At 41.0% G+C, this 22,702-nt stretch overlaps 1 protein-coding gene across 4 annotated transcripts in view; it reads left to right on the top strand.

The window, feature by feature from the left end:
- Positions 1 to 226: 226 nt before the first annotated feature.
- The window catches only part of FBLN1 (fibulin 1), an 84,254-nt gene continuing 61,778 nt past the window's right edge, over positions 227 to 22,702 (top strand). The window contains exons 1-2 of one of the 4 annotated variants that reach the window (XM_074590407.1): positions 227 to 1,012; positions 15,959 to 16,058. In XM_074590407.1, coding sequence (XP_074446508.1) covers positions 937 to 1,012; positions 15,959 to 16,058 — 176 coding nt within the window. In that variant the 5' untranslated portion in view covers positions 227 to 936. Of the gene's footprint in view, positions 1,013 to 1,059; positions 1,369 to 15,958; positions 16,059 to 22,702 lie in introns of those variants that run through there. The other 3 variants (XM_074590417.1, XM_074590437.1, XM_074590427.1) reach the window with 3 other exon arrangements.

The following is a 22,702-nucleotide window of genomic DNA, read 5'->3' as shown; positions in this document are numbered from 1 at the left end:
GTGCATTTGCCTGCAAATATTATCCCCCTGCTTTATCTTAAACATCTTGGCAACAGCATAGCCAACTGGGTGCTTTCAACTCCAGCTCTTCCTTTGACCGCTATCAGTGTTTTTGTTCCTGTTTAAATAAGATAAATAAGTTTAAAAAAAAGAAGGGAGGGAAGAGATAGAGCAGAGCTGACTGCCTCATTTGGGTTTAAATTCTCATCCTGACTTTTTAAGAGGAGGGGGAGGAAAGAAGGGAATTCTTTTTCCAGTGAATTTAATTGAAAGATTCTAAAATAGCTCTCCTTTGAAAAATTCTTTTTATTTACAAAAGTTGTGTTGGAGTGAAATCCACGGAAAGACCCAAGAACGGGGGTTGAAAAATAAATCTCCCCTCCGGAGGTTAAACCTTTCCTTCCCTGCTAGGTGGTTTCTTTTGTTTTGTTTTCCTTTGCTTTGCCTTTGTTTGTGGCTTTCTCCTACTTGGCAGCGAAGAGAAGTCGCTGCATTTCTCCCTCACAGGAATCAAGTCACGCCGTTCCTAGGTTCACGCTGAGCAGATCTGTAAAGTTTTCCGAGCGAAAGGGAGTCACTTTTCCAGCGTGTGTGGGGGTGGCGGGGAGAAGAAGAGGTAGGGGCATCAGAAGCAACAGGGTCCCTGCCTCCAAGCTGCGGCGGCGGCTCCGCAGTTCTGCTAAGCACTTGCAGGCTGTGTAATTAACTGGGTAGGCAGTGAATTAAATCTTTGTAAAGCCCACTGAGTCGGGGAAGGGGGGGGTTCCTGCAAGCTCTTTTTTTTCCAACCGGTCTTAGGCGGCTGGGATAACATCAGAAGCAGCAGCAGCGAGGGGAAAAAAAAAAAAAAAAGGGGGGAGCCCGCTGGACGCCGCAGGAGAGCCAAGCCCCCGCTCGGTGCGAGTGCTCCCGCCGGCGGGGAGCTGCGGGCGGCCGATGGACAACCTCCGCGGGGCCCGGCCGCTGCGGCTGCTCTTGCTCCTGGCGCTGATGCCTTCGCTCCGGGGCCAAGGTAAGTGCGGGGAGAGGCGCCGAGCCCAGCCCGGCGCCGCCGCCCGCGGGACCGGCTGTACCCCCGGGGCAGGCGGCGTGGGATCCCGGGGTCCCCTGGTGTGTGGGGTGTGTGTCCCCCGTTTCCCCGTGCCCTTGGACGTCCCGGGCAGGCTTTAAAGCACCGCTGCCACGTTCAAGTGAGCAGAAAGGCGTGGCGTGCACCGGCTCCGCTGCAGCCTCCGCTGCCACCGCCGGTTCCCATCTCGTCCCCCCCCGGACTCCGCTCCCCGGGGCCGCTGCTACCCGAGCAGATTAACTCTGACCCGGAGGGTCGATATGAGGCTCCGCCGGGACGGACTTTGCCGCTGGAAGTTGGTGAGTCGGAGCGCGTTTTCCGTCCGGTGGTCCCCCCACCGCCCCTGTATCCCTTCCCGGCACCGACACCCCCCCCCGGGCTCCTGGCGGCAGGGCCGGACGGACCCGCGGGGGCGGCTGCGGGGTTTCTGCAGCTCGGCGTCCCGGGAGTTGCGACATGTTGGGGCTGTCGCACGGTGTCCCCGTCCCCCCCCGCCCCGCGACGAAAGGCGGCCGGGGGTGGGTTAAATGGCAGAGCGCGGAGGTGGTGTGTCCCGGGAACGGTGTCGGGTCTGATCTGCTGGGGACCAAACTACACTACCCCCCCAAAAAAAAAAAACAAACGGGAAACGGGATCAGCAGTTAACTTGGAATCTCAGTGGAGCAGGAAGAATAGCGAAGCAAAGGCATGCAGGCTTTTTAAAGAGAAACGTGAAACGTTTATGAATGGTGTTGTGCGATGCGGTTGCTTTTGGAAGCAGGGATCTGGATTCGGGCCATGACTCCCTTGCCGTAACTGTGCTTTTTTTTTTTTTTCCCCCTTTTCTCTTCATACTGTATAAAAAGACGATATTAATTTGATTTAATGCAGTGTAGTAATCCAGTGCAAATATAACTGGTAAGATATGACAAAGAAACTACTTTTCATGTGATGGTAATGAATTTATCATTACTAACAGGTAAGTGACTTTTTCTATTAGAGTAACCCCAAGGGAGCCATTCAGAGTTAAGGCTTGATTATGCCATGCTCCAGGCAAACATTTACAAACGTATGGTCTCTGGCCTAGGCCTAACAATGGCAGACAAAAGCCTTTGAAGTAAATTATTTGTTACTATCACAGTATTCTGGCTCTTAGATTTTCACGTAGCAAAGCACTTGTCACAGATATCCTTTAAAATACTTGCTTTTGATAGAGAGATGTTAGCCACTCCTTTTAAAGAAGGAGGGACAGAATAAAGAAGGTTAGAAAAGCAACATTTAGTGCCAGAATCCCAAGGTAACCCTGCTTTCTCTCAGACAACAGGGTACATCAGCAAAACGCTGGCTTTGATGTATCACAGTGAACAGACATCGTAATTTTAAGCATTCAACATTATTATAAAACACTGAGTAATTCCATTTTATAATCTCAGTGTACATTTAACCTTAACTACTGGACTACCTGTTAGAAAACTGGTAAGTAATTAGATATATAAGTTCAGGTTTTCAAAGCTTTTTGTTAACACAAACTATAGTCAAATTTGGCAATAAAAGGTATATCAGATTTTTATTCTTAAATAAAAATCCATACTCTTAATTTCATCTAGAATTTTTACATCTCTAGAATTGTGAAAACAGTACATTGTATAAAAGTAGATTTAAATGTCTAAAAGCAGAATGAGGATCCTTGCTTAGGACACTACCTCTTGAAGAGTAGACTGCTCAGGTGAAATCATTACTAGTAATTAATAATTACTAGTAATTGTAATTGCTGTAAGAAATTGCTGTAAGAAATGTGCGTTATTTCACATGGCCATCTGTGTTTTGCAGGCAAATGAAGTAATTACTTTGTGAGATCATGTTACTTAAGTGCAGGCTCTTTGGGGCAGAGCTGGTGTTCCGTTGTGTGTGTGTGACTTGTCTAAAGGGGCTTGGGGCAAAGAGGAGCTCCCAAGGGGCTTTAGCGATACAGTTGCCAACTTGCTAGGAAATATATTTCTGAAATACAGCTACCCCCTAAGCTTGTTACCGTCAGTTTTCTTAATTGCTTTTCCTTATTAATGAATCACGAAATCATCAGTAGCTATTAATTAAAAGTCCGCATTCTGAAAAAACAGAAGGGACTGAGTCCACTGGAACTGCCATGTGAATATAGATATGCGCTTCATTCTCTGCAAAAGTAAAGGTCTTAAAAAAAACTTCTAAATTTTATAATGTAGCTTGGCTTTATTGTAAGCATTTCTTCTTTAAAAAAATTTTTTTGCTTATGATGTAAACTACCATCTACTGCAGAAGATGAATCACGCACATCATTATGTCCAGTGAGTGTATGAATAGTTCATCCCCTAGCTGTGTCTTTGGCATGTCTTGGTACTACAGGCACAGAGAGTTTAACTCACTAAACATCTGGAAACATGTCTTTTCAGGGTGAGCTTATAGTTCGTAATAAAAAAAAATGTTCCACTGACTTTGTGGAATGAGTTTTATTTTAAGATTATGATTTTTACATGTGCTTTTATAGCAGTAAATTTATAAGGAGTATATGGGTGGAGGTAGGACTTATAAAAGGCTAAATCTGTGCTTTCTTTTGCCCACTATCATAGATAAAATCTCCTCAAAAATCACATACTACCAAAAAATACAATTCTCAAATACGAGTGCTGTCTCTAAATTGGTTTTCAGTTGAGTTTCTTTTTAACAGTACATTTTCAGATGTGACATTTTATTGCAATCAGGGAAGAGCAAGATGTTAAACTCTTGTTTTTCATCTGTGTAATTGAAAGCAGACATGTTAGTGAAATCCAAGATGAAAATCCATAAACTAGCTTATCAAGTTACTGCAGTATATTTATACTGCTCTGTCACATTGCAGGCATTATCTGATAGCAGGTCAATACATTTTCTAAAGTTATTTATTTATTATTGCACTTTAGCCCATTCTACAAGTTTCATACCAACTTTACAGGTGTTTTTAATAAATAGTTGTGTTAAGACCAACTTGTTCTACAATACTTTTGTTAACGTTTTCTGAAATGAGAGATGAGCCTTAGACATCTGTGACTTGACAGAAATAGAGTTACCTGTGACCATAAAAGAATTTAAGTTTGGTTTTGTGAGTTCTGGATAGATCTAAAGAAGTTAGTTGCAAAATCAATTCAGTAAACAGACAGTATGGGTTTACTAGATGTAGTAAAATATCTGTAGAGAATAAAAGGGGAAGAGACTTTGAAGGTCAAGAAAGAGCAAGCTGAAATACAAATTAAAAAAGAATCAAGGCACAGGCAAGAATTTTAATGGTAGCATAGAGTGGTTTCATATGAAAGAGATAAATGAACAAAAGCTTTTGTGAAAAAGGTTGTAAAAAGTGAGGGTTGACAGTCACAGAATGAGGAAAATGAGCAAAGTTAAGAAAGACCGAAATAAGCAGAGCATTTTAGCCAGAACAGGCAAAAGTTTTTATAAAGCATTCAGGAAATGTCAGGCATATGTGTTTACGTGTAGATTTGATGGAAGGAAGTAGGCCACGTGTTAAGATTTTAATAGTTAAGTCATCACATATAATTAAACTAGGAGCGTGGACAACATTGCTGGAAGATAAAATGTGGAAGTAGAGGCAGAAGATTGAGAAGGCTTCACGGTGAGAAAGAATAGAAAAATTGTTCACAAAAAAGTCAATGAAGGAGTTGTCAAGAGCAAGAGGGAAAACAGTGGAAGAGGGCACATGAAGCGATATTACTGGCCGTAATATTTTATGAGTAAAAATCAGTTTAGAAACGCTCAGAGCAATGCCAGGTAAAGCGGAGAGGGAGCAATCAAAGTAGTATCTACAGAGGTGATGTCCTGGGTAATTTGCGGTGACAGGGAGAGTGTGTACAGTAAGGGAGAAATGGTGGCATTTGTGACAGTAGCCTGCCTATCAGACTGGGAGATGATTCTTGTCCTGCTGAAATCGTCTCTGGCAAGCCACTGGGACAGTCCAGTAAAAGTCATCTCTGATGAACAGGATGCAGCAGTTCTAAAGAAGGATCTCCAGTGCTAATGCTTTCCTGAATACACTGGCACATCTTTGGCTCACACAGTTAATGAAGCTTCTTGCCTTCACGTTTTTTAAACAAGTAACACTTTTTTTTCCCCCAGCACTCATGACTACTTTGTCTTTGCTTTGTACTTAGTACAATCTACGTTAGGCTTAAAAGTTTTGAGAAATTTCCCTTTGGATTTCAGATATGTGCTGTTGGGTTGCAAAATGGAACTGGATTTCTATATTCTCAGGCATTCTCATTCAAATTAACCAAATTAATTTGAAATTCTCATTAAAAGAAAGCTGAATGATATCTCTGGTGAAGTTTTGTGTGCTTGCCACACAAGTGTAGGAAGTACATTATTTTCTGGGTTATGGTAGCACCCACAAATGACCCACACTGAAAAAGCATGTAAGATGTTCCCTGCTAAAGGGTTCACTTTTGGGTCTAGTACTGTCAAAATCTGGATTGAAACCTTAAGCATAGTAATAAAGAAAGTAATGTCTAAAAAAGTCTTTTGTATGATGCTGACGTATGTGTATGGATATAGAAATACTTTGTCTGGTATATTCCAGCTTTTTAGGCTGTTTACTAGAATTTAGTAAGCACTGGAAGGATATCCTCTACAAAAGCTACCAGCTATACATCCATTTGAAATACTACCGTCTCCCAGGTTTGAAGTTCTTATCACTGACTAAATTCCAAGCTCGGAGTACTGAGTACTTCTAATATGAATACTTTGGCAGAAGATCTGTAAGAGATAGATATCAATTTGCAACTCAGTATACACAATTTCAATAATGAGGAAAATCTCCTGGAAGAGTTTTAGTAACAGTTTCTCCAAAAGAAAACCTTTCCTAAATCATTATTATATAAATATGTGCAAAAAAAGGATCTTTATTTCCTCCCTGCTTTGTAAAGTCTGCAGTTCCTTCTATGTTCATTAGTTACTGGAACCTTGTCCCGTTGTGCTATAATTTTATCCCATATACATAGTGTTTCCGGACTGTTCTTTCAATGTGGCAGTAGAATCATAGAATCATTTAGGTTGGAAAAGACCCTTGGGATCATCGAGTCCAACCATCAACCCCACTCTACAAAGTTCTCCCCTACACCACATGCCCCAACACCACATCTAAATGACTCTTAAACACATTTGGGGATGGTGACTCCACCACCTCCCTGGGCAGCCTATTCCAGTGTCTGACTGCTCTTTCTGTGAAGAATTTTTCCCTAATGTCCAGTCTAAACCTACAGTAGAGTATCAGAATCTTTCGTCATTGTCCATATATTTTTTTTTTCAAATTCAGCAATAAATATGCCTACACAGTAGATATGCGTTGCTTAAGCAGTATATAAAAGCATAGTTATTCTTGCTAATTTTCTGGTCAGATGAAAATGGAGAAATCCTAGTGTGAAAATGTTTTTCCTGTAACCATTTCACACGGGAAAGTTTAGAAATGCTTGAGCGTATGTATGGTTGATACTATGAGACATGCTGCTCTGTCATATTCTTGTATTCTTCCTATTTTGATTGCTTTAGTTTAAATACATACATATTTTTGGACTTGATCCAAAGCTCTTTAAGGGCTATCTAAGGACTGTCGTTTACTACAGTACTTTTTGGATCACAGCCTTCATACAAATGAACAGGACTAACAATAGATTAATTGTAACACCCTATATAAAACTTTCTAATCACACATTTTTTTAAAGATTTGAAATGTGAAGTCAAGAGAAGACAAAAACTTGTTCTTAAATGTGCCACTGGAGGCTATCAGTACCCTGTAAAGTAATTTCTTTATTTGCATGATTTTTTCGTACAGTGGGGAGCGAAGGACAAAATTTAGCACGTACTTGTCAGAAAGAGCAGTTCCCGTTCTTCTTCCAATTATTAGTCTTTTTTATAGGTTCACCCGTGTCATCTTGGTGGGACTGGGTTCTTTAGACCACCCGTGTCCATCAGAGCTTTTTCATGTTCTTGTGAATATATAAAGTCGAGGACAGCCTTACTTATACTAAGCTGTTTCTATGATGCTGACTCAGTGGACTCCAGTATTAAATTTCTCTCAATTTCTTCATGTCTTCTAGAAATCATCAGGACAGTCTTCAGTCTTCTAGTCTTAGTATCTTTCAATCTCCAGCCTCCTCATAGAAGTCCGGAAAATAACCTATCCAGAAAGATGAAAAAATTCAAGTTAATTTGGAAAGACAGGAAAGACATTCACGTGAAGTAGCAGTCCTCAGATACAGGTTGTGAAGTGTGTAAAAGGTAGCAACAAAGGAACGGGCTTAAATGGGCTTCTGGAGCAGACAGTGAGGTAATACATTATTAAAAATTCTCTGTCGTTAGGGACATTGGAGCACAAGAGCACATTGTCTAGAGAGGTTGTGAAATCAGCCTCACTTGATATCGTTATGAATAACTCTGCCTGAGAGTAGTGGGTAGGACAAGATAACCTCTTGAGGGCTCCTACATCCCTATCTTCTGTGGTATTTTGGCCCGTATATAGGATGCCTTATAGTCTTCCTGCAATAGGTGGAGTCTTCTTTTCTAATTTTTCAATAGCCAGTTGCCTTTTTTGAAGATTTCTTTCTATTAGGCAGAATAAAAACCCCCACAGTGAAGACTTGCTTTCCCCACCAGGGAAAATAAGACATGTTGCAACAGACCATTGCCTCCCTTAGGCCTGTCCTTATCACCAAACACAGCAGCTACCTCATCAGCACCTATTGCCATGAACTATTTTTAAGAGCTTCTTTTATTAACTGCAAACAGACACCTCATAAAATGAGGTTTGGCCATATCTGAAAAATCCCCCTAATTGTGCGATGGCCACTGCTGGTGCCACCAGAGCCGCATTCCCCATAAATGAGTGTTCTCCAGACCAAAGAAAATTTCCAGTAAAATGTTGGCTGTTTTAAAACCAACCACAAAGCACAGTAACATACCAGGCATTTCCTTTAGGGTGCTGCTACTTTAGTGAGAGTGCTAACTGGTTTTCTTCAGTGGTTTCAGCTATGCCGAAATAGCCAGACTCAGCTGAGAATTCATCTGAAGGTAAAGGTTCAAACCCTTTAAGCCTGTTTAGGGAGAATATTGTATTTCGTAGCAGCACGTGAACTGTGAGTGATTGTCAGTCCATAAAGGTGCAGTATGACCTCCACACGTGGGAGAGAGAAGCACCATTGTCATAGGCCCTCTCTGAGGGCAAAGAGTAGTCTAGAGCAGTACTGGAGAGGGGCAGCTGGTGATGAACACAGCCTTGCAGGCTGCAACAGATGCATTGGAGACTGCCTCCTGGCTTGTGCAGTTGTGGGGAAGACAAGAGAGAGCATTCTGGCTCCAAGTTTCATGCATTTGTTACGAAGTTCAAACTGGTCTTTTCTTTAAGGGAATCTATAAGAATGACCTAGTGGAATGACTAAGAACAGCTTACTGTCCAAAGGCGACCAATGCTACAGCTCAGCTGTGTCTATTCATCTTACCCCATCAGTACATTTGCATATTTGATGCACGGTCTTGAGGTAAACAAGAACATCTCTGCAGAAAAAGAAAAACTCCTGTTCGCTTTACTTCTTTCTTTGCATATAAAATGGAGGATGGGCATCTTCATTCCAACTCCAGCCTGAAGAGATCCAGCAAATACTCACGTCATCTCAGCTGGAGAATGTAATGCTTTCCTGCATCCCTCCGTTACTCCCAATTCAAAGTATTTTTTTCAGGGAATCATGAAGCCAGGTTTTCTGTTGTATGTCTTTCTCTCTCGTAGTTTCAGGTGTCCTTCACCCTTTCCTCTACTCTGTGTGCCTAATCCCTAGGCTGAGACATGAGATCAAGATGCAACAAGGCTGTACTTACGTTAGTCTATTACCCACTGGACCTTTGAAGTCAGCTGGCTTCCCTCTTGTCTAAACGCGTCTCTGGGTCTGTTTAATGCCTTAATTGGCTGTCCAGAGTGTATTTGCATTGCCAGGAAACAGCATTTCAACAGTTTGTTGTAAGGACAGCCAAAAAACCAAGACTACAAATCCCAGCTGCCAGCACTTGACCCACTTCCCTGCTACAAAGGCAGCTAACTCGTCCACCTAAAATTAGCCAGGTGTCATTGTTTCAAGAACAGTTGGTTTGGCGTAGCAGGCCAGGCATACTTTATCTGCCCTGAACCTATGGCGCGGTGGAGTCTTGGCCAAAGGGGTATGCAGTTGCTCTGGTTTTGTCTCAGGAGAGTGCGGATGGAAAGGGAGGTTGGAAGACAAAGAATATGACTCTGAATAATACGGATGGCCAGTCTGTCATTTTGAAGATCAAATTCTGTATGTAGACTTGGTGGGTTGTTTTTTTTCAGCCAACGGTTAGATGGATGAGCATCACTAGTAAGACAGTTTTCTCGACAGGACAGGAAAGATTTCGTCAGAAAGGTAGCTGTGATAGTTGATAGTATTTTCCTTACTGGAAACCTAAACTAGTGCATGTCTGTTGTAAGCATGGGTTCCAAAATTCTGGATGACGTACTGTTATTGAAACGTGTTGGACTAGTGCTGAGCTTTCACAGAGTCCATCTGCTGCCTGTATCTGCATATGCCGAGAAGTGATAATCATGTTCTGTTTTCTCACATTCCATAGTGCTGAGTACAGAGTAAATTGAGTGAAGGGCAAGACCTGCACCACATTTTCCAAACTTAATGAATTAATGTGCTTAAAAGATTGAAAACATCTTAATAAGGAGGTGTGACTTAGACCCCCTGACCTGGACTCCCTTCCAAATCCATAACCAACTATAGCTGGTTATGTGGGCTGGGAAGTTGGTGAATTAGACGGTCACATCACATATTGCACTGAAGAACTCAAAAGCTTTACTAGCACTAGCTAGATAAGACCACCTAGGCTTAGACGTGGCTTTGGTTTGGTATTATCATCAGCTTTGTAACTGTTCCGTAGATCAGCACTGAGTAATGAACAGCTGTCTCATCCGGGATTGTACATAGGCTCTTCCATCATCAGCAGCTGTACACAATGCCTGCCATTGTAGATTGTTACTTAAAAAAAATCTGTTCCTTTTTGATCTAGCTGGAATGCTACTGCCATGAAAATTATCCAGTCCTTTTTACTTTTGCTTATTTTTTGCACAATTCCCAGAAACAATTCAGGGTTTCTCATTCCAGGAATCATACTTTTGGGTAACATTCTTAAGCTTATCTTTCTTTTGCAGAAAATATTCACTGTAGCAGCTGAATAAGCAATTATTACATCATAGAAGTCTAAGGTTATACAGATTTCAACCACATTTCTTGCTTTGAACTCCCACACAGTATGGCAATCCTGTTAAGATTAGCAAACTACCTTTTTTTTTTTTTTTAAAAACAACCATATGCTCGTACACATTTTGTCTACGTAAGCATAGTTCATAGCTAGCACATGAATGCGTCACGTGCAAAAAATGTTTTCATTTGCGTGACCTTTAATCACGTCTTATCTGATAGGTCTTCTTCATGACAGCTTTTGTAAAATTAGAGTTCTGAGTTCTAGGTGTCTTTCTACTGTCCTCTTCTGAAATCACTCTCAGAATACTGCATATACCACCTTAACATCAGGACAGGCATCCTTGCTGTTACCATATTAACGCGACTCAAGTTCTTTTGGATGCCCTGCTGCACATACTTTTTTACAGGGACAAAGTAGTGATGAAGTTGCATTTATCTTATCCAAAATAGACTTGGATTTTCTCAATTAGTCAATTAGCATGCAAAAATACTTTATCTGAGTGAAAAGGAATTAAACACGCTACCATCTTAACAGATCTCAGATTTATCTTCATATTTTTCTGTCTCACAATACCAAAAAGCTGAACAAATGCTTCACAAACTTACAAAAAGGACCAGGCAGTGTATTCCTGATGTTACAGCTTTCCTCTAGCGTTTCTCCCTCCAAATAAAAAAGTGACATTTCAGCTGAACAAAGACAATATAATCAGCCTTTCCCAAAAGTGTTTTGTCTGTCAGATGCCTGATATTTCTCTGGCTGATCTGCATGAAACATTATGCACTTGGCAAAACAGTTGAAGGGGCATCAGGTTCAGAAGAGCAGTACTGTAATTCCTATTTGATTATCTTTGGAACTCAGCTCTGAGGGGTGCTACGAGCCCATCAACTGCAGTAAAAGGCACATGGTCACATTCAGAGAAAAAAGGAACGATTGCTTTCTGCCCAGTAAGTGAGATTCTTCAAGATGTTGTAATCCGAGTAGTTTCTACCATCTGCTTTCCACTACCCCGTCGTTTCAGATGCCCTGCATTACAGGCTTCTAGTTATGAGAAACTGAGGAGAGGCCACGGCCCCCCCCCATGCTGTTGGTCCCCTGAGGAGGGTGTGAGGAGGCACAAATGGCCTCAGCATGAACTGCTTGCCCAAAGATTTCCAACTGGGAACCACATGAATATGCACATGTACAGTTGAATCCACAACACTGGAAAAATACGGTTATGAGACGGTAAGTCTGTCCTGCTTCTAAATACTCGTTAACAACTCTTGATGCCAAAATAGTCAGAATCGATTCCAGTGCAATCGGGAGTTGACACCTGAAGTGTGAGACGTGTACTTTCTGAGATTTTGAAAGAGCAGAGGTTTGTCAACGAACGACCATTTTTGAAAGCAAACTGCAAAGCCAAGCTAGAGAAAATGTTTTTCACTGTTTTATTGTTATATTTTAGAAGAATGGCCTTGAGGGTGGAGTCCTTTTTTTACTGCTTGTTTTTCACTTCCCTCTATTCTCAAGAGGTTTTTGGCAGGATCTTTGGAGGATATGAATTGTGATGTCACCAAAAAAATGAGCCTGGACCACAGTTCTCCCTCAGCGAACTATCCGAAATCCTTCTTTGTCTGGATACACTCCTACAGACGAGCTTGCTTAGCTTGGCCTGCTTTGAATTCTTGAGTTATTTGGTTGGAGTGGAGGTGTGTTGCCAGAGCTGGGAGGGAAGAACTGGTGTCCAGAGCCAGGGATTGTCCTTCTGGGGAGGAACTTGGCTAAAGACCCATTTGTACAAAGCCCTGCAAAAACCTGCAGCCAGTTCTGCACTTCAGTTAAACGTGTATCATTTTTCAACACGGTTAAGATTAATTGCAGACAACAGCACTAAAAATATGGTTATTTGTAACACATTGTATGAAATTTGATGGATATAATGTTTGTTAGCAGTACACTGGCAGACAGAGAGCACCAGACAGGGTCCCTATTCCCAAAGAAGAGATCAGGCACAAATTCATGTCTTTCACCACAGACAGATATTTATTTACAAGACTGATTTTCTCTGTAGCATTATAAACTACAATTAGCTTTCAGACACTGGCATGAATTCTGGACACACTGAGGAATTCAAGAGAAATATTGCCTTGACTTCATAATGACAGAATTTTGACCATTGTTTTGGGTATGTAAGTAAGACTAGAAGGGTGACCTGGGTCATAGAGTACAAAGCTCTGTTATAAACTAACATTTAATGTCATTCCGTTTATAAGTGTAATGATTTTCTTATTAAAAAATGTTTGGCTTACTTGACCCATAATTTTGATTATTGTTTACTGCTGTAGCATTTGTTGACAGAAACCACATCCTTTCACAAGCTTTACTTATCTAGGCTTAGAAAGGTCTATTTCTTCCAGTTTCTCCTCATATAATAGGGCTTTGGTTGCCCTGCCTTTCTTTACGCATTTTCCATTTTGATGTAATAGTTCCTAAAGAGACATAGCCAGAATTATGCTCAGTACTGCCGAGCTTAGCGCTTTAGAATTGATAACTACCTTAAGAGTGCCTACATTAAGATGATTGATACATCCTAAAATCTCCTTTAACTCTTTCCTTTTTGCTTTGAATTTTTGAGTTATAATCGCTAGTCGGGAATATAGGTTGTTCCCTGCAAACAACTGAGTTACAGGAGGGGGGTTGTCTTCTCTACTTGCTTTCAGCTGCTTTTTACTTTCCTGCATACGAAGATCTGCCAGTTGAGGTACTCCTGTAAACTCTGTCTGATGCATGTCAAAGTAAGTGTGATTATGAACGGAACGGGTTAGGAGGTAGATACATGGACAGATAGAAGGAGGCTGTAACCCTCATACATCAGGAGCACCTGGGGAATGATGGGGTTGTAACTGGTATAGGTAGAGCCAGAGGAGACAGATGCCTATCCTTACTAGACTCTGCAGGAAGTGATTTGCGAAGATGGATAGTATTGAATATCATGCTGCTGCTTATTGAAGTTTGCTCCCTCTAGATGTGCTTGGAGCAAAACTAAGAATGAGAATTATGTGAGGCATTTTATGATCCAGTGGAGAGAGATGGTCTGGGAATAACTGTATGCGCTCCCTGTTCTACCATCAGCTTGCTTTGTAAATTGGGCAAGTCATTTCATCCTTCTATGCTTCAGCTTCCCCATCAAAAAGAAGTAAATGAGATTTGCCTTTCCCTGTGCAACACAGACCTACAGTTGAAAGGGTCTTACTTATTTTTGATTAAGTAATCAGTCACAGAATCGTTTAGGTTGGAAGGGACCTCTTGAGATCATCCAGTGTTTGAACACTCTCACAGTAAAGTGGTGTTTTCTTCTGTTCAGATGGAACATCGTATGGTCTAATTTATGCCAATTGCCTCTTGTCCTGTCAGTGGACAGTATTGAGAGGAGTCTGGCTCCCTCTTTTTCATCCCCTCCCATCAGGCATTTATAAACATCAATCAGATTCCCTCTGAGCCTTCTCTTCTGCAGGCTAAACAGTCCCAGCTCTCAGTCTCTCCTCATATGAAACATACTCCAGTACATAAATTGTCTTGGTGGCCCTGCACTGGACTCACTCCAGTAAGTCCGTATCTTTCTTGAACTGGGGAGCCCAGGACCGGACATAGCACTCCAGGTGGGACTTCCTTGATGCTGAGCAGAGGGGAAGGATCACCTCGTTCAATGTGGTGCTGTCTATTGCAGCCTGAGATGGCGTTGGTCTTTGTTGCTGCGAAGGTGCATTTCTGGATTATGATTAGCTTGGTGTCCCCCAGGACACTCAGGTCCTTCTCTGCAGACCTCCTTTCTAGCTGGTAAGCGCCCAGTGTGTACTGATGTGTAGGGCTTATTCCTCCCCAGATGAAGGACTTTGCATTTCCCTTTGCTGAATTTCACAAGGTTCCTCACTGCCCATTTCTCCAGCCTGTTGAGATCTGTCTGGATGGCAGCACAACCATGTGGTGCATCAGCAACTCCTCCCAGTGTTGTATCTGTGAACGTGTTGAGGATGCACTCTTTCCCAGTGTCCAGGTCATCAATGAAAATGCTGAACAGCGTTGGAACCAGTTTTGACCCCCTGAGGTACGCTACTAGTGATTTGCCTCCAACTGGACTTCGTGCCACTGATCGCACCCCTCTGGGCCTGGCTGTTCCACCTGTTTTCAGTCCCTTTCGCTGTCCACTTACCTAACCTGTTCGCTGTCAGCTTGTCTGTGAGGGTGTTACAGGAGACAGTGTAAAAAGCCTTAATGAAGTCAAGGTAAATGACATCCACTGCTCTCCCCTCATCCACCATGCTAGCCACCTCATTGTAGAAGGCTATGGGGTTGGTTAAGCATGATGTCCCCTTCATAAATCCAGTCTGACTTCTCCTGATCACCTTCCTGTCCTTCATGTGTTTGGGCATTGTTCCCAGGAGGATTTTCGCTGTCATCTTACCAGACAGAAGAGGTTGACCAGCCTTGTAGTTTCCCAGATCTTCTCTCTTATCCTTCTTGAAGACAGGGGGGGCATTTGTTCTCTTCCATTCTTTAGGAGCTTCTCTCATTCACCATGACCTCTCAAAGATAATTGTGAGTAGTCAGCTCACAGCCCCTCAGCACTCATGGGTGCAGCCTGTCAGGGCCATCAGTCAAAAAACTTAGGAAACAAAGAGAAAACATTAGAAAGCTGTCTCCCTTGATAATCAGATGGGTTTTACACAGATTGCATATTTGTTATACAAGGAGCTGTTCAGTGTCCAGACTACGAGATAATTAATAGGAAAATGTGACTCATGTTTTATTCCAAGTTCTGATACACCTGCTGTGCAGTGAACTTTTGCACTTGGAGTATCAAGTAGTGCTTGTCAGTTCATTAGCAGTATTTAGTTTTATTAAATTAGAGACTTTTGCCAAAATCATACTCTGCACAAATAATTACCTTCAGTATGCTTTTCCCTTTAGTTTCAGGGTTGGTATCAGTTGCTATCTGTATTAATTTTTCTTTCATACGTTAAGTGATCAAAATACCGTATGCCTTTCTGTCTCTCTGTACAATACTTTTGCATTTGCAGACATACTTTTGAGTAAAACAGATTGATTGGATGATGTTGGAAAAAATAGTTCTGCAAATTAACTTGTAATGAGATTCATCTGGTTTTCGTATCAGACAGTTATTTGATTTATCCTGTATTCTTCATGATTTTAAAAGGTTGCTTGTTGCTGCTGACGCTTTCAATAATAAAGGAGTGCAATCTGACAGATCCCTTTATTGTGCAGGACTGTCTATCATCTGAACTGTGTTCTGCTGGAGTATCAGTCCCTAGGCTGTGTCTTTATGTGGAAGGTTAAGGGAGACTGCAGTTTGCTTCACTGAGGAAGGAATACCTCCAGCACGTGGGCTGATTGCAAGGTGCTAACGAACGGATGCGTCATTTGGCCATGGCGGCCTTTTGGATGGGTGCACTATTCTGTGTGTAGATTAGGGAGGGGTAAACAAACTGACTCTGTTTTGTTTTGTTGTTTGTTGTTTTGGTTTGGTTTTGTTTTTTTTTTTTTTTAACTGGCAGATGCCATACCATTTACTAAGGTTGTACTAAATATATTGTTGTGTTTTTCTTTCTTCCCTGATTTCTGCAGATCCTTCAATGGAAGAATGCTGTGACAAGGGTATTGAATGGGCAAATAAAAACAGAATATGTACTTCTCTACCGTTAATATCCGAGTCCAGAGAATGCAGGTATATAGTTGTGTATTATATATTAAACTAGAGTTTATATGTTCATGTAAAACCACAGGAATGGCAGGTATGAGAGCTGATTTAGAAGGTGAAGCACCCAGCTTTTAAATCCAAGTCTTTCAGATCCATATCTAGCCTTGGGGAGTACCTACTGACTACCTACTTTTCTTCCATTAAGTCCTTTAAATGCTTCCTGTTGGTCTGGTGTAGAGTCACCCAGCTTTAATCTGCTTGACATGTACTGTCTCTTACTCAGAAGTTTTTCTACTGTACTCTACTCGTAGGGCTTGGACTCTGCCTACAGTCAGTGTACCTCAGCATGGCTCCACTAATATCAGCAAAGCTTCTTCATTTTATGCTGGTTATGAATCTAGCCCAGTGATGATCAAAATTCTTGGGCAAAAGTTTATCAGGAAACAGAACAGATCCTGTACATGAATAATCTTTGGATTAAATATGTACATATGTGTGTATGGAAGACAGCCTTTTAAAACTGTTTCTCCTGTGTGGTGCCACCCAGAAATTGTCCTGCAATTCTTAGTTGAATTGCTGGGGGGTAGAATTTAAAGCTTAAGTCAAGGAGATTCCTAGTTATGTAGAATATCTGACCTCTGTCAAATGGATTTGACCGTAGAAAATAGTAACCTTTGGTTAATAAATACATTTCTTAATTCTACTGACATTTAATAGGATACTAATGTCTGTTACGTAATCTAGAAAATGAAATAATGAAGTTAAATGATAAATCATTTGCACAGTGATACTTTGGTTATACTGAATCTCTTGTATGGTTGGGGCATTCGTAGTTTTTATGTCGATTTGTGTTATTTTGCTGTTAAGTGCACTTGTTAAATTTAATTTGTGGAGCTAACAATTTGTGATTGGTAGTTTAGGGGCAGTTTCATATGGGACTTTGTATTTAAAATACATTACATTGCTCCCTTCTGTCTTTTCAAATGGATTGCAAAGTGATTTAAACTTGGTAATTGTAGAAGTGTTGGATTGATCTTTATTACGGAAAGAATGCGTCTTGCAGGCAAGTCTGTCCATGTTTTCTGACTTTGGCATTTATATTGGCATTGAAAGCACTCTCTTACGCAGAAGAATTGACAGATAGAACTTGAATCCCAATTTAGGAAATACTTGGAGAGTCTCAGAAGAGTTACAGACAAAACAGAGGCAGGAAAAACAGGAAACCAAGGTTATTGAACAATCTGGGAGTGAGAATCTTGATGATTTAATGATCATTTGATTAATGTGAGTTGTGATTCTGCTGTAAATATAATTTATCCTTTTAAAGATTGCCATTTTAGAGAGTCTTTACGACTTCATAGGAAATGAAAAAAAGCTTACTAATACTTCATCTAGCTTTTGTGCATAACTGATAGTAATGAAGAAAATTATAGTGATGTAATGGTAAATAAGAAATGGGTAAAGGCGCACATTCTGTGAGAGGCGTGAGTACTTATTGACAAAAAAAAAGTGGATAAATGCAGTTCAGTGGCATGTATTCATGACTGTACGATATATAAACATAGCTCCCCCTGAAGCTTGCCTTCACTCTAAAAATGACTAAGTAAAATTGGCACCCTTGACTGCTTTCTTTAATGGCAATATTACTTTTACTCCAGTTATGATTGAAAACTGGCATATCTGTGAGAGGTACAGAAAACTCACTTTATGATGCTGTTTTAGACACAAAAGTAAGGATCAAACTCTACTCCTAACGGCTGGTGTAACTGGCGCCAGCATGAATAGTGAGGGAGCATGCTTCCCTATGCAAGCACATGAGGATAATGACGCTGGTTTTCTGCATTTTTTCCTGCCGCAGAGAGATGCGAGCAAAACCAGGTTCCTTGCACTTGCTCAGGTCTAAGCAGGTGAGAATATGGCACAGGATGCCTTATTGGTGTTGGATTCTCAAGAGAACTTGCTTCCTATTTAGACACCTACATGCAGTGGGAGCTGCTGGGGGACAGATATTTATCATTTACATGGTTGTTTAAACCCCAGCTGGGATCTTTTGGCTGTCCACGGCAACACAGTGTTGGGCAGTGTAGACTTGAGTGCTCCAAAAAAACATAGCCTCTTGAGTGTACAAGCCCATATTACTTCATGCCAGATGGAGCTGTTTGCCCCGCGTATTTCAGCTTGGATTTGCAAGGTTAGCAGTGGGATGCAAGGGAAAAATACATTGTGAAGTGAGCAGATTTGATGAAGTTGCTGAAGTAAAAATGATTTTGTGCAGTTACATTGCAAGGACTGTGCAACACAGAACAGATTGGATGTGAGTACTTTACCCCACACGCTTTACAAGAATTTACATGCTGCTGTTGAATCCTCTGCTTAGAATAGTAATAACAAGAACAGCATCTCAGATTCAGTCCTTCCCTCAAAGCAAGCCCACTGCTACAGAGTTTCTTTTGCTTTTCTTTTGTTCATGTGAGAAACAAGCTGCCTTATTGAATTAGAATTGCACCCCCTTGGCCTCTTCCCAACCATTTAAAGCACATTCATGGTAATCAAGAAGGGCTTCCATGCAAGCACTGACATTCTCATATGTATTGTGCGTCCTAGAAACAAGCTGACAGTTATGGGTTTCAACATCCCCTCTTTGGGAGATCCTTCCCCCAAAGTCTCTTGTGGTTCTTGAGGGACTTGCCATTTGCGTGAGCATCACTTGTCGTAGAATCATAGAATACCAGGTTGGAAGGGACCTCAAGGATCATCTGGTCCAACCTTTCTTGGCAAAAATATGCTGAATATGTTACAGATGTGCTCGCTTTTTTGTCCTGCTCCACAGGTGAGCCAGCCCTCTGTCTGAAGTTCACATGAATTTGGAAAGTCTATCTGGCTACTGTTACTCAGCTGCGTTTAAGTTGAAACAAGGCTCCTGGCTCAACCTCCAGTCACTTCTGCAATCTCTTATTGTGGTTGCTTGTCCCACAAATAAGTGGGACGTTATATTATCACTCAGGACAATGACAGTATTTTTCTCTGTGTCTTCATGACTCAGTAAATACAAGCGTAGCATTTTAATGAATAATATCTTTGGCTGTCATAACAGCAGCTTTTTGCCCATTCATCCATTTTCTTGTGATGCGGTTAAACTCACAGCAGCTGGAAACAGCTGCTGTTTATTTTTGGAACTCAACCTGCCCAGTAAATCTTCTTCCATTCAAAATGAAGAGTTTCCCCTGCCCAGAGCTCTTAGCAAGTGAACTTAATTCCTGGGCCAGAAGCAGCGTATCTCCATATGAGAACTGCATGCCTTTAGCACTGTGTAAAGTCTTTCTGGAGCTGCATTGGAAATAACATTATTTATTATTAGTGTTGCAAAAATGCATAAAAGAAGAAGCTACAGAACGCTCTGCTAGGTGCTGTGCAAAAACAGAACAAAAAGATGATCTGTGTTCCCAAGCAGAGACAAGTGGCAGCACTTGGATACAGATTCAGGAGGGAACACAAGGAAGTAATAAGACAGGAGTGTGTGGAGTGATAGGCACCAGATGCTTAACTGCTGATAGATGTTTATTGATTTATGCCATTGTAAGTCTGGAAGAGCCTGAGATTTTGGACATCGAAGTTGTGACAGTTTTCTGTGTGAAAAAGCTGTTTAAAGTTATTTTTGGAGAAGTTGTCTTTATTAATTATTATCTCTTCTCTGCAGCCCGCTAAGTGTGCCTCACAGTCACTTAAGATTTTTGGCTTCCCAGTCAGAGGGACAGAAGAACAGTCTGCTATGTTGTCAGGGTTTTATTGCCACTCATTTAGGATAACTTGTTTACTTCGCTTTGTGAATATTGTCAAACTCAGTTCTTTCTCTGCCACAATGTTATCAGTATTGTTCCTCTACATAATATATGATCTCAATATAATTTTACTCTTGACCTTCAAGAAATTTTTTTTTTAAGTAAACAACAAAGTTGTTTATGGATTGCAGCTGATTAATTTTGAGGTTTGAATCAATTGTTTTTGCTTGAGTCCCTTGCTAATTTATAATGCTCGTTCAAATACATGTTTTTCATTGTTGAGGCACGCTTTATTATTTTCATATTGTCATATTGTGTCACTCATAATACCAGATCTTGCTCTTAATTTTCCTAAGTTCATTTCTGTTGCATGTTAAACTGCAAACTGAAAGGACTAAGGGTGGAAGGCCCAGCTTCTTTTTTGCAAAATAATTCTGAAGTGGAATCATCCACTTTTTAATTTTAGTATTTTTTGCGAAAAAGTCTTCTGCTGTGCTCATGAATAGCACTGACATAGTTTGAAGACAGGCTAATAAGCAGAAGGAGAGAGGCAGAGGGTAATGAAATTAGGCTGACAACAAATACACTGTTTTCAGAGCAAAGTTAAATGTTAATGCTTTTATGGAAAGAAATGAAAAATTGGTAATTATGAAATCTGTGCTGGTTTAGGAGTGTATTGTCTGGGAAGGAGAATAATAAATGTGAAAGGATTGTGGAGGTAAATGGACGTGTAGCTTTTCAGGTGGAAATTTATTCCATGAAAACATTGGTTGAATTTTAACAGAAAGTAAAAGTGAGAATATAAACCATGATTTCTTAACTTGATTTACAATCAAATTACGTAGTAATGAAATAACTTTCATTTTTAGACCAGCATGTGCAACAAAGAATAAGGTTTTTTTTAAATGTCTGAGTGATTTCTGTTCACTAGTGAGCCATGAATAAAACTACTTTCAGAGAAACCAGAAAATGCATGATTTTACCCAAAATATCCGAGTGAACTTCAGTTATGAGGCCTTATGCTCCTAGAGATTCTGTATTTAGTGTTATAAGATTTCAGTCAAATTGTAAATACCTATTCAATAAACTTCTGTTGCACTGTTTTAACTGAAAATCAGAATGTGACAGATAAGGAAGAATATGGCTTTTTAATTACTAGGAGTAATTAAAAAAAAAAAAAAACCAAAACAAAAAACCACAGGAAAGTACTCCTCTACTTTCTCTCTTTTGTAAGCTGTCCGTAGAAATGAAGTTAATAGGAATGCTACACAGGAAGAGTTGAAAGGTTTTATGCGAAGAGACAACTCTAGCTGGCTTATGAGCCATTAGAGATGGCTCCTTTACTCTGCTATGAAGTAGAGAGTGGGAATGTATTGGAGTCTGAGCCAGGGAGACACGCATAACTTAGCAAAGGCAGGGAGAGATACTCTTCATCTCCAAAATCTTGGAGTCTGAGGAGTTTGAGGTGGCATGTTCTAGCGACCGTCAGCATGTGGGCTGGTGTGCAAAGGGAAAAGTTTTGATGGTCAGCTGGGCAGGCTAAGCTGCAGCTGGAAGACCAGTACTGTGTGGATTTTTCAACCATTTTTCTCCACCATCTTTCAAGGATTTCTACCTCTGCCACAGCCGCACCGGTGTTTACAGGCTCAAGCGGTATTTGCTACCAGTGCAACTTCACTGTAGGATTTGGGCAATGAAGTATGATTTTATTGTTGTTGCTCTGAGAATGAACAAATGGTATTTTAATCTAGTGTTCAATTGACGTTTAATTCCTTATTACAGTTGGGGTGGCCCACATGACTTATGAATACAGCTGTGAGAAACATTTTAAGAAACTTTTTTGTTTTGGTTGAAATTGCCAATTTGTCAGAGATTTCAAAGACATGACTTGTATTTGCAAAAAAAAAAAAAAAAGCCACACTGGAAATCAAACAGATTTACTGAAAGACTGCTGTTGTTTGTTTGTTTGTCTGTGGCTAACATATCTAGCTCCTCCGCAGGACATGGAGGGCTAAAGGAGCTGGAAAGTCTCAACTCCCACACACTTGGGCTTGAAGTTCAGGTTTTATAGGCTTCCAAAGTCCTGACAGTCAGACCACCCCAGAGCTGGGCAGGGAATGGAAATTCTGCTTCAGAGCGAATTTCAGCAACAAAAAAGCTACGTATTCTTCCAAACTGGAACTGACTCAAATATCAAAAACTTCAAATATTCAGCCAAATAAAGTTACTGTCCTGGGCTTAACTTCTTGCTATGACTTTAGAGTCTATTTTTGAACAATCTGTTCATGAATGTACCTGGGTTTTGTTCCTATGCATTGAAATCCCATGGCTGTTTTTGTCCAAGTGTAAACTGCACAGTCAGACCATTACAAAATCCAGTAAATAAGAACTGAGAATCTTCAGGAGTGTAGCTTGACAGCCTTGCCTCGCCAATACGCACAGAATCTCAGCCCGGTACCCAAGTGTCCCCTGCTTTTAGTGGGCTGGACTGGATGGCCTGGCCTTAAAGCTGAGGGAGTCCCTCACGCTGCCTGGGAGCTGAAAGCTCATCCTATGGTCATCGAGAGCAGGGAAGCTCCTCCAGAGGTGATGCATGGGAATCCACTTATCTCAGATGTCAGCAGGAGACGCCTGTAGCTCAGGAGTGCAACTAACCCACCCCTCTTCCTTATACTTGCAAAATATCCAACAGTGTAAATAAAGGATTTTTAAGAGTAAAGGGTATGGGTTTGCTGCGTATCTTTGCGTATTTTTATGTATTTCTAGGTAACCTTTGAAAAGATTTGAGTCATCAGTTCAAAGAACTGGAGTTGAGGAAAAAACATAGGTGAATACTCTTAAGAGCAAAGAGAATGTGTTCAATATTATTGGTGTGTAAGATGCGTAAGATTT

Source organism: Larus michahellis, chromosome 1 (assembly GCF_964199755.1).
Source record: "Larus michahellis chromosome 1, bLarMic1.1, whole genome shotgun sequence".
Lineage (NCBI taxonomy): Eukaryota > Metazoa > Chordata > Aves > Charadriiformes > Laridae > Larus > Larus michahellis.
The sequence above is the reverse complement of the archived record's forward strand: the minus strand, read 5'-3'. Positions and strand labels throughout refer to the sequence as shown.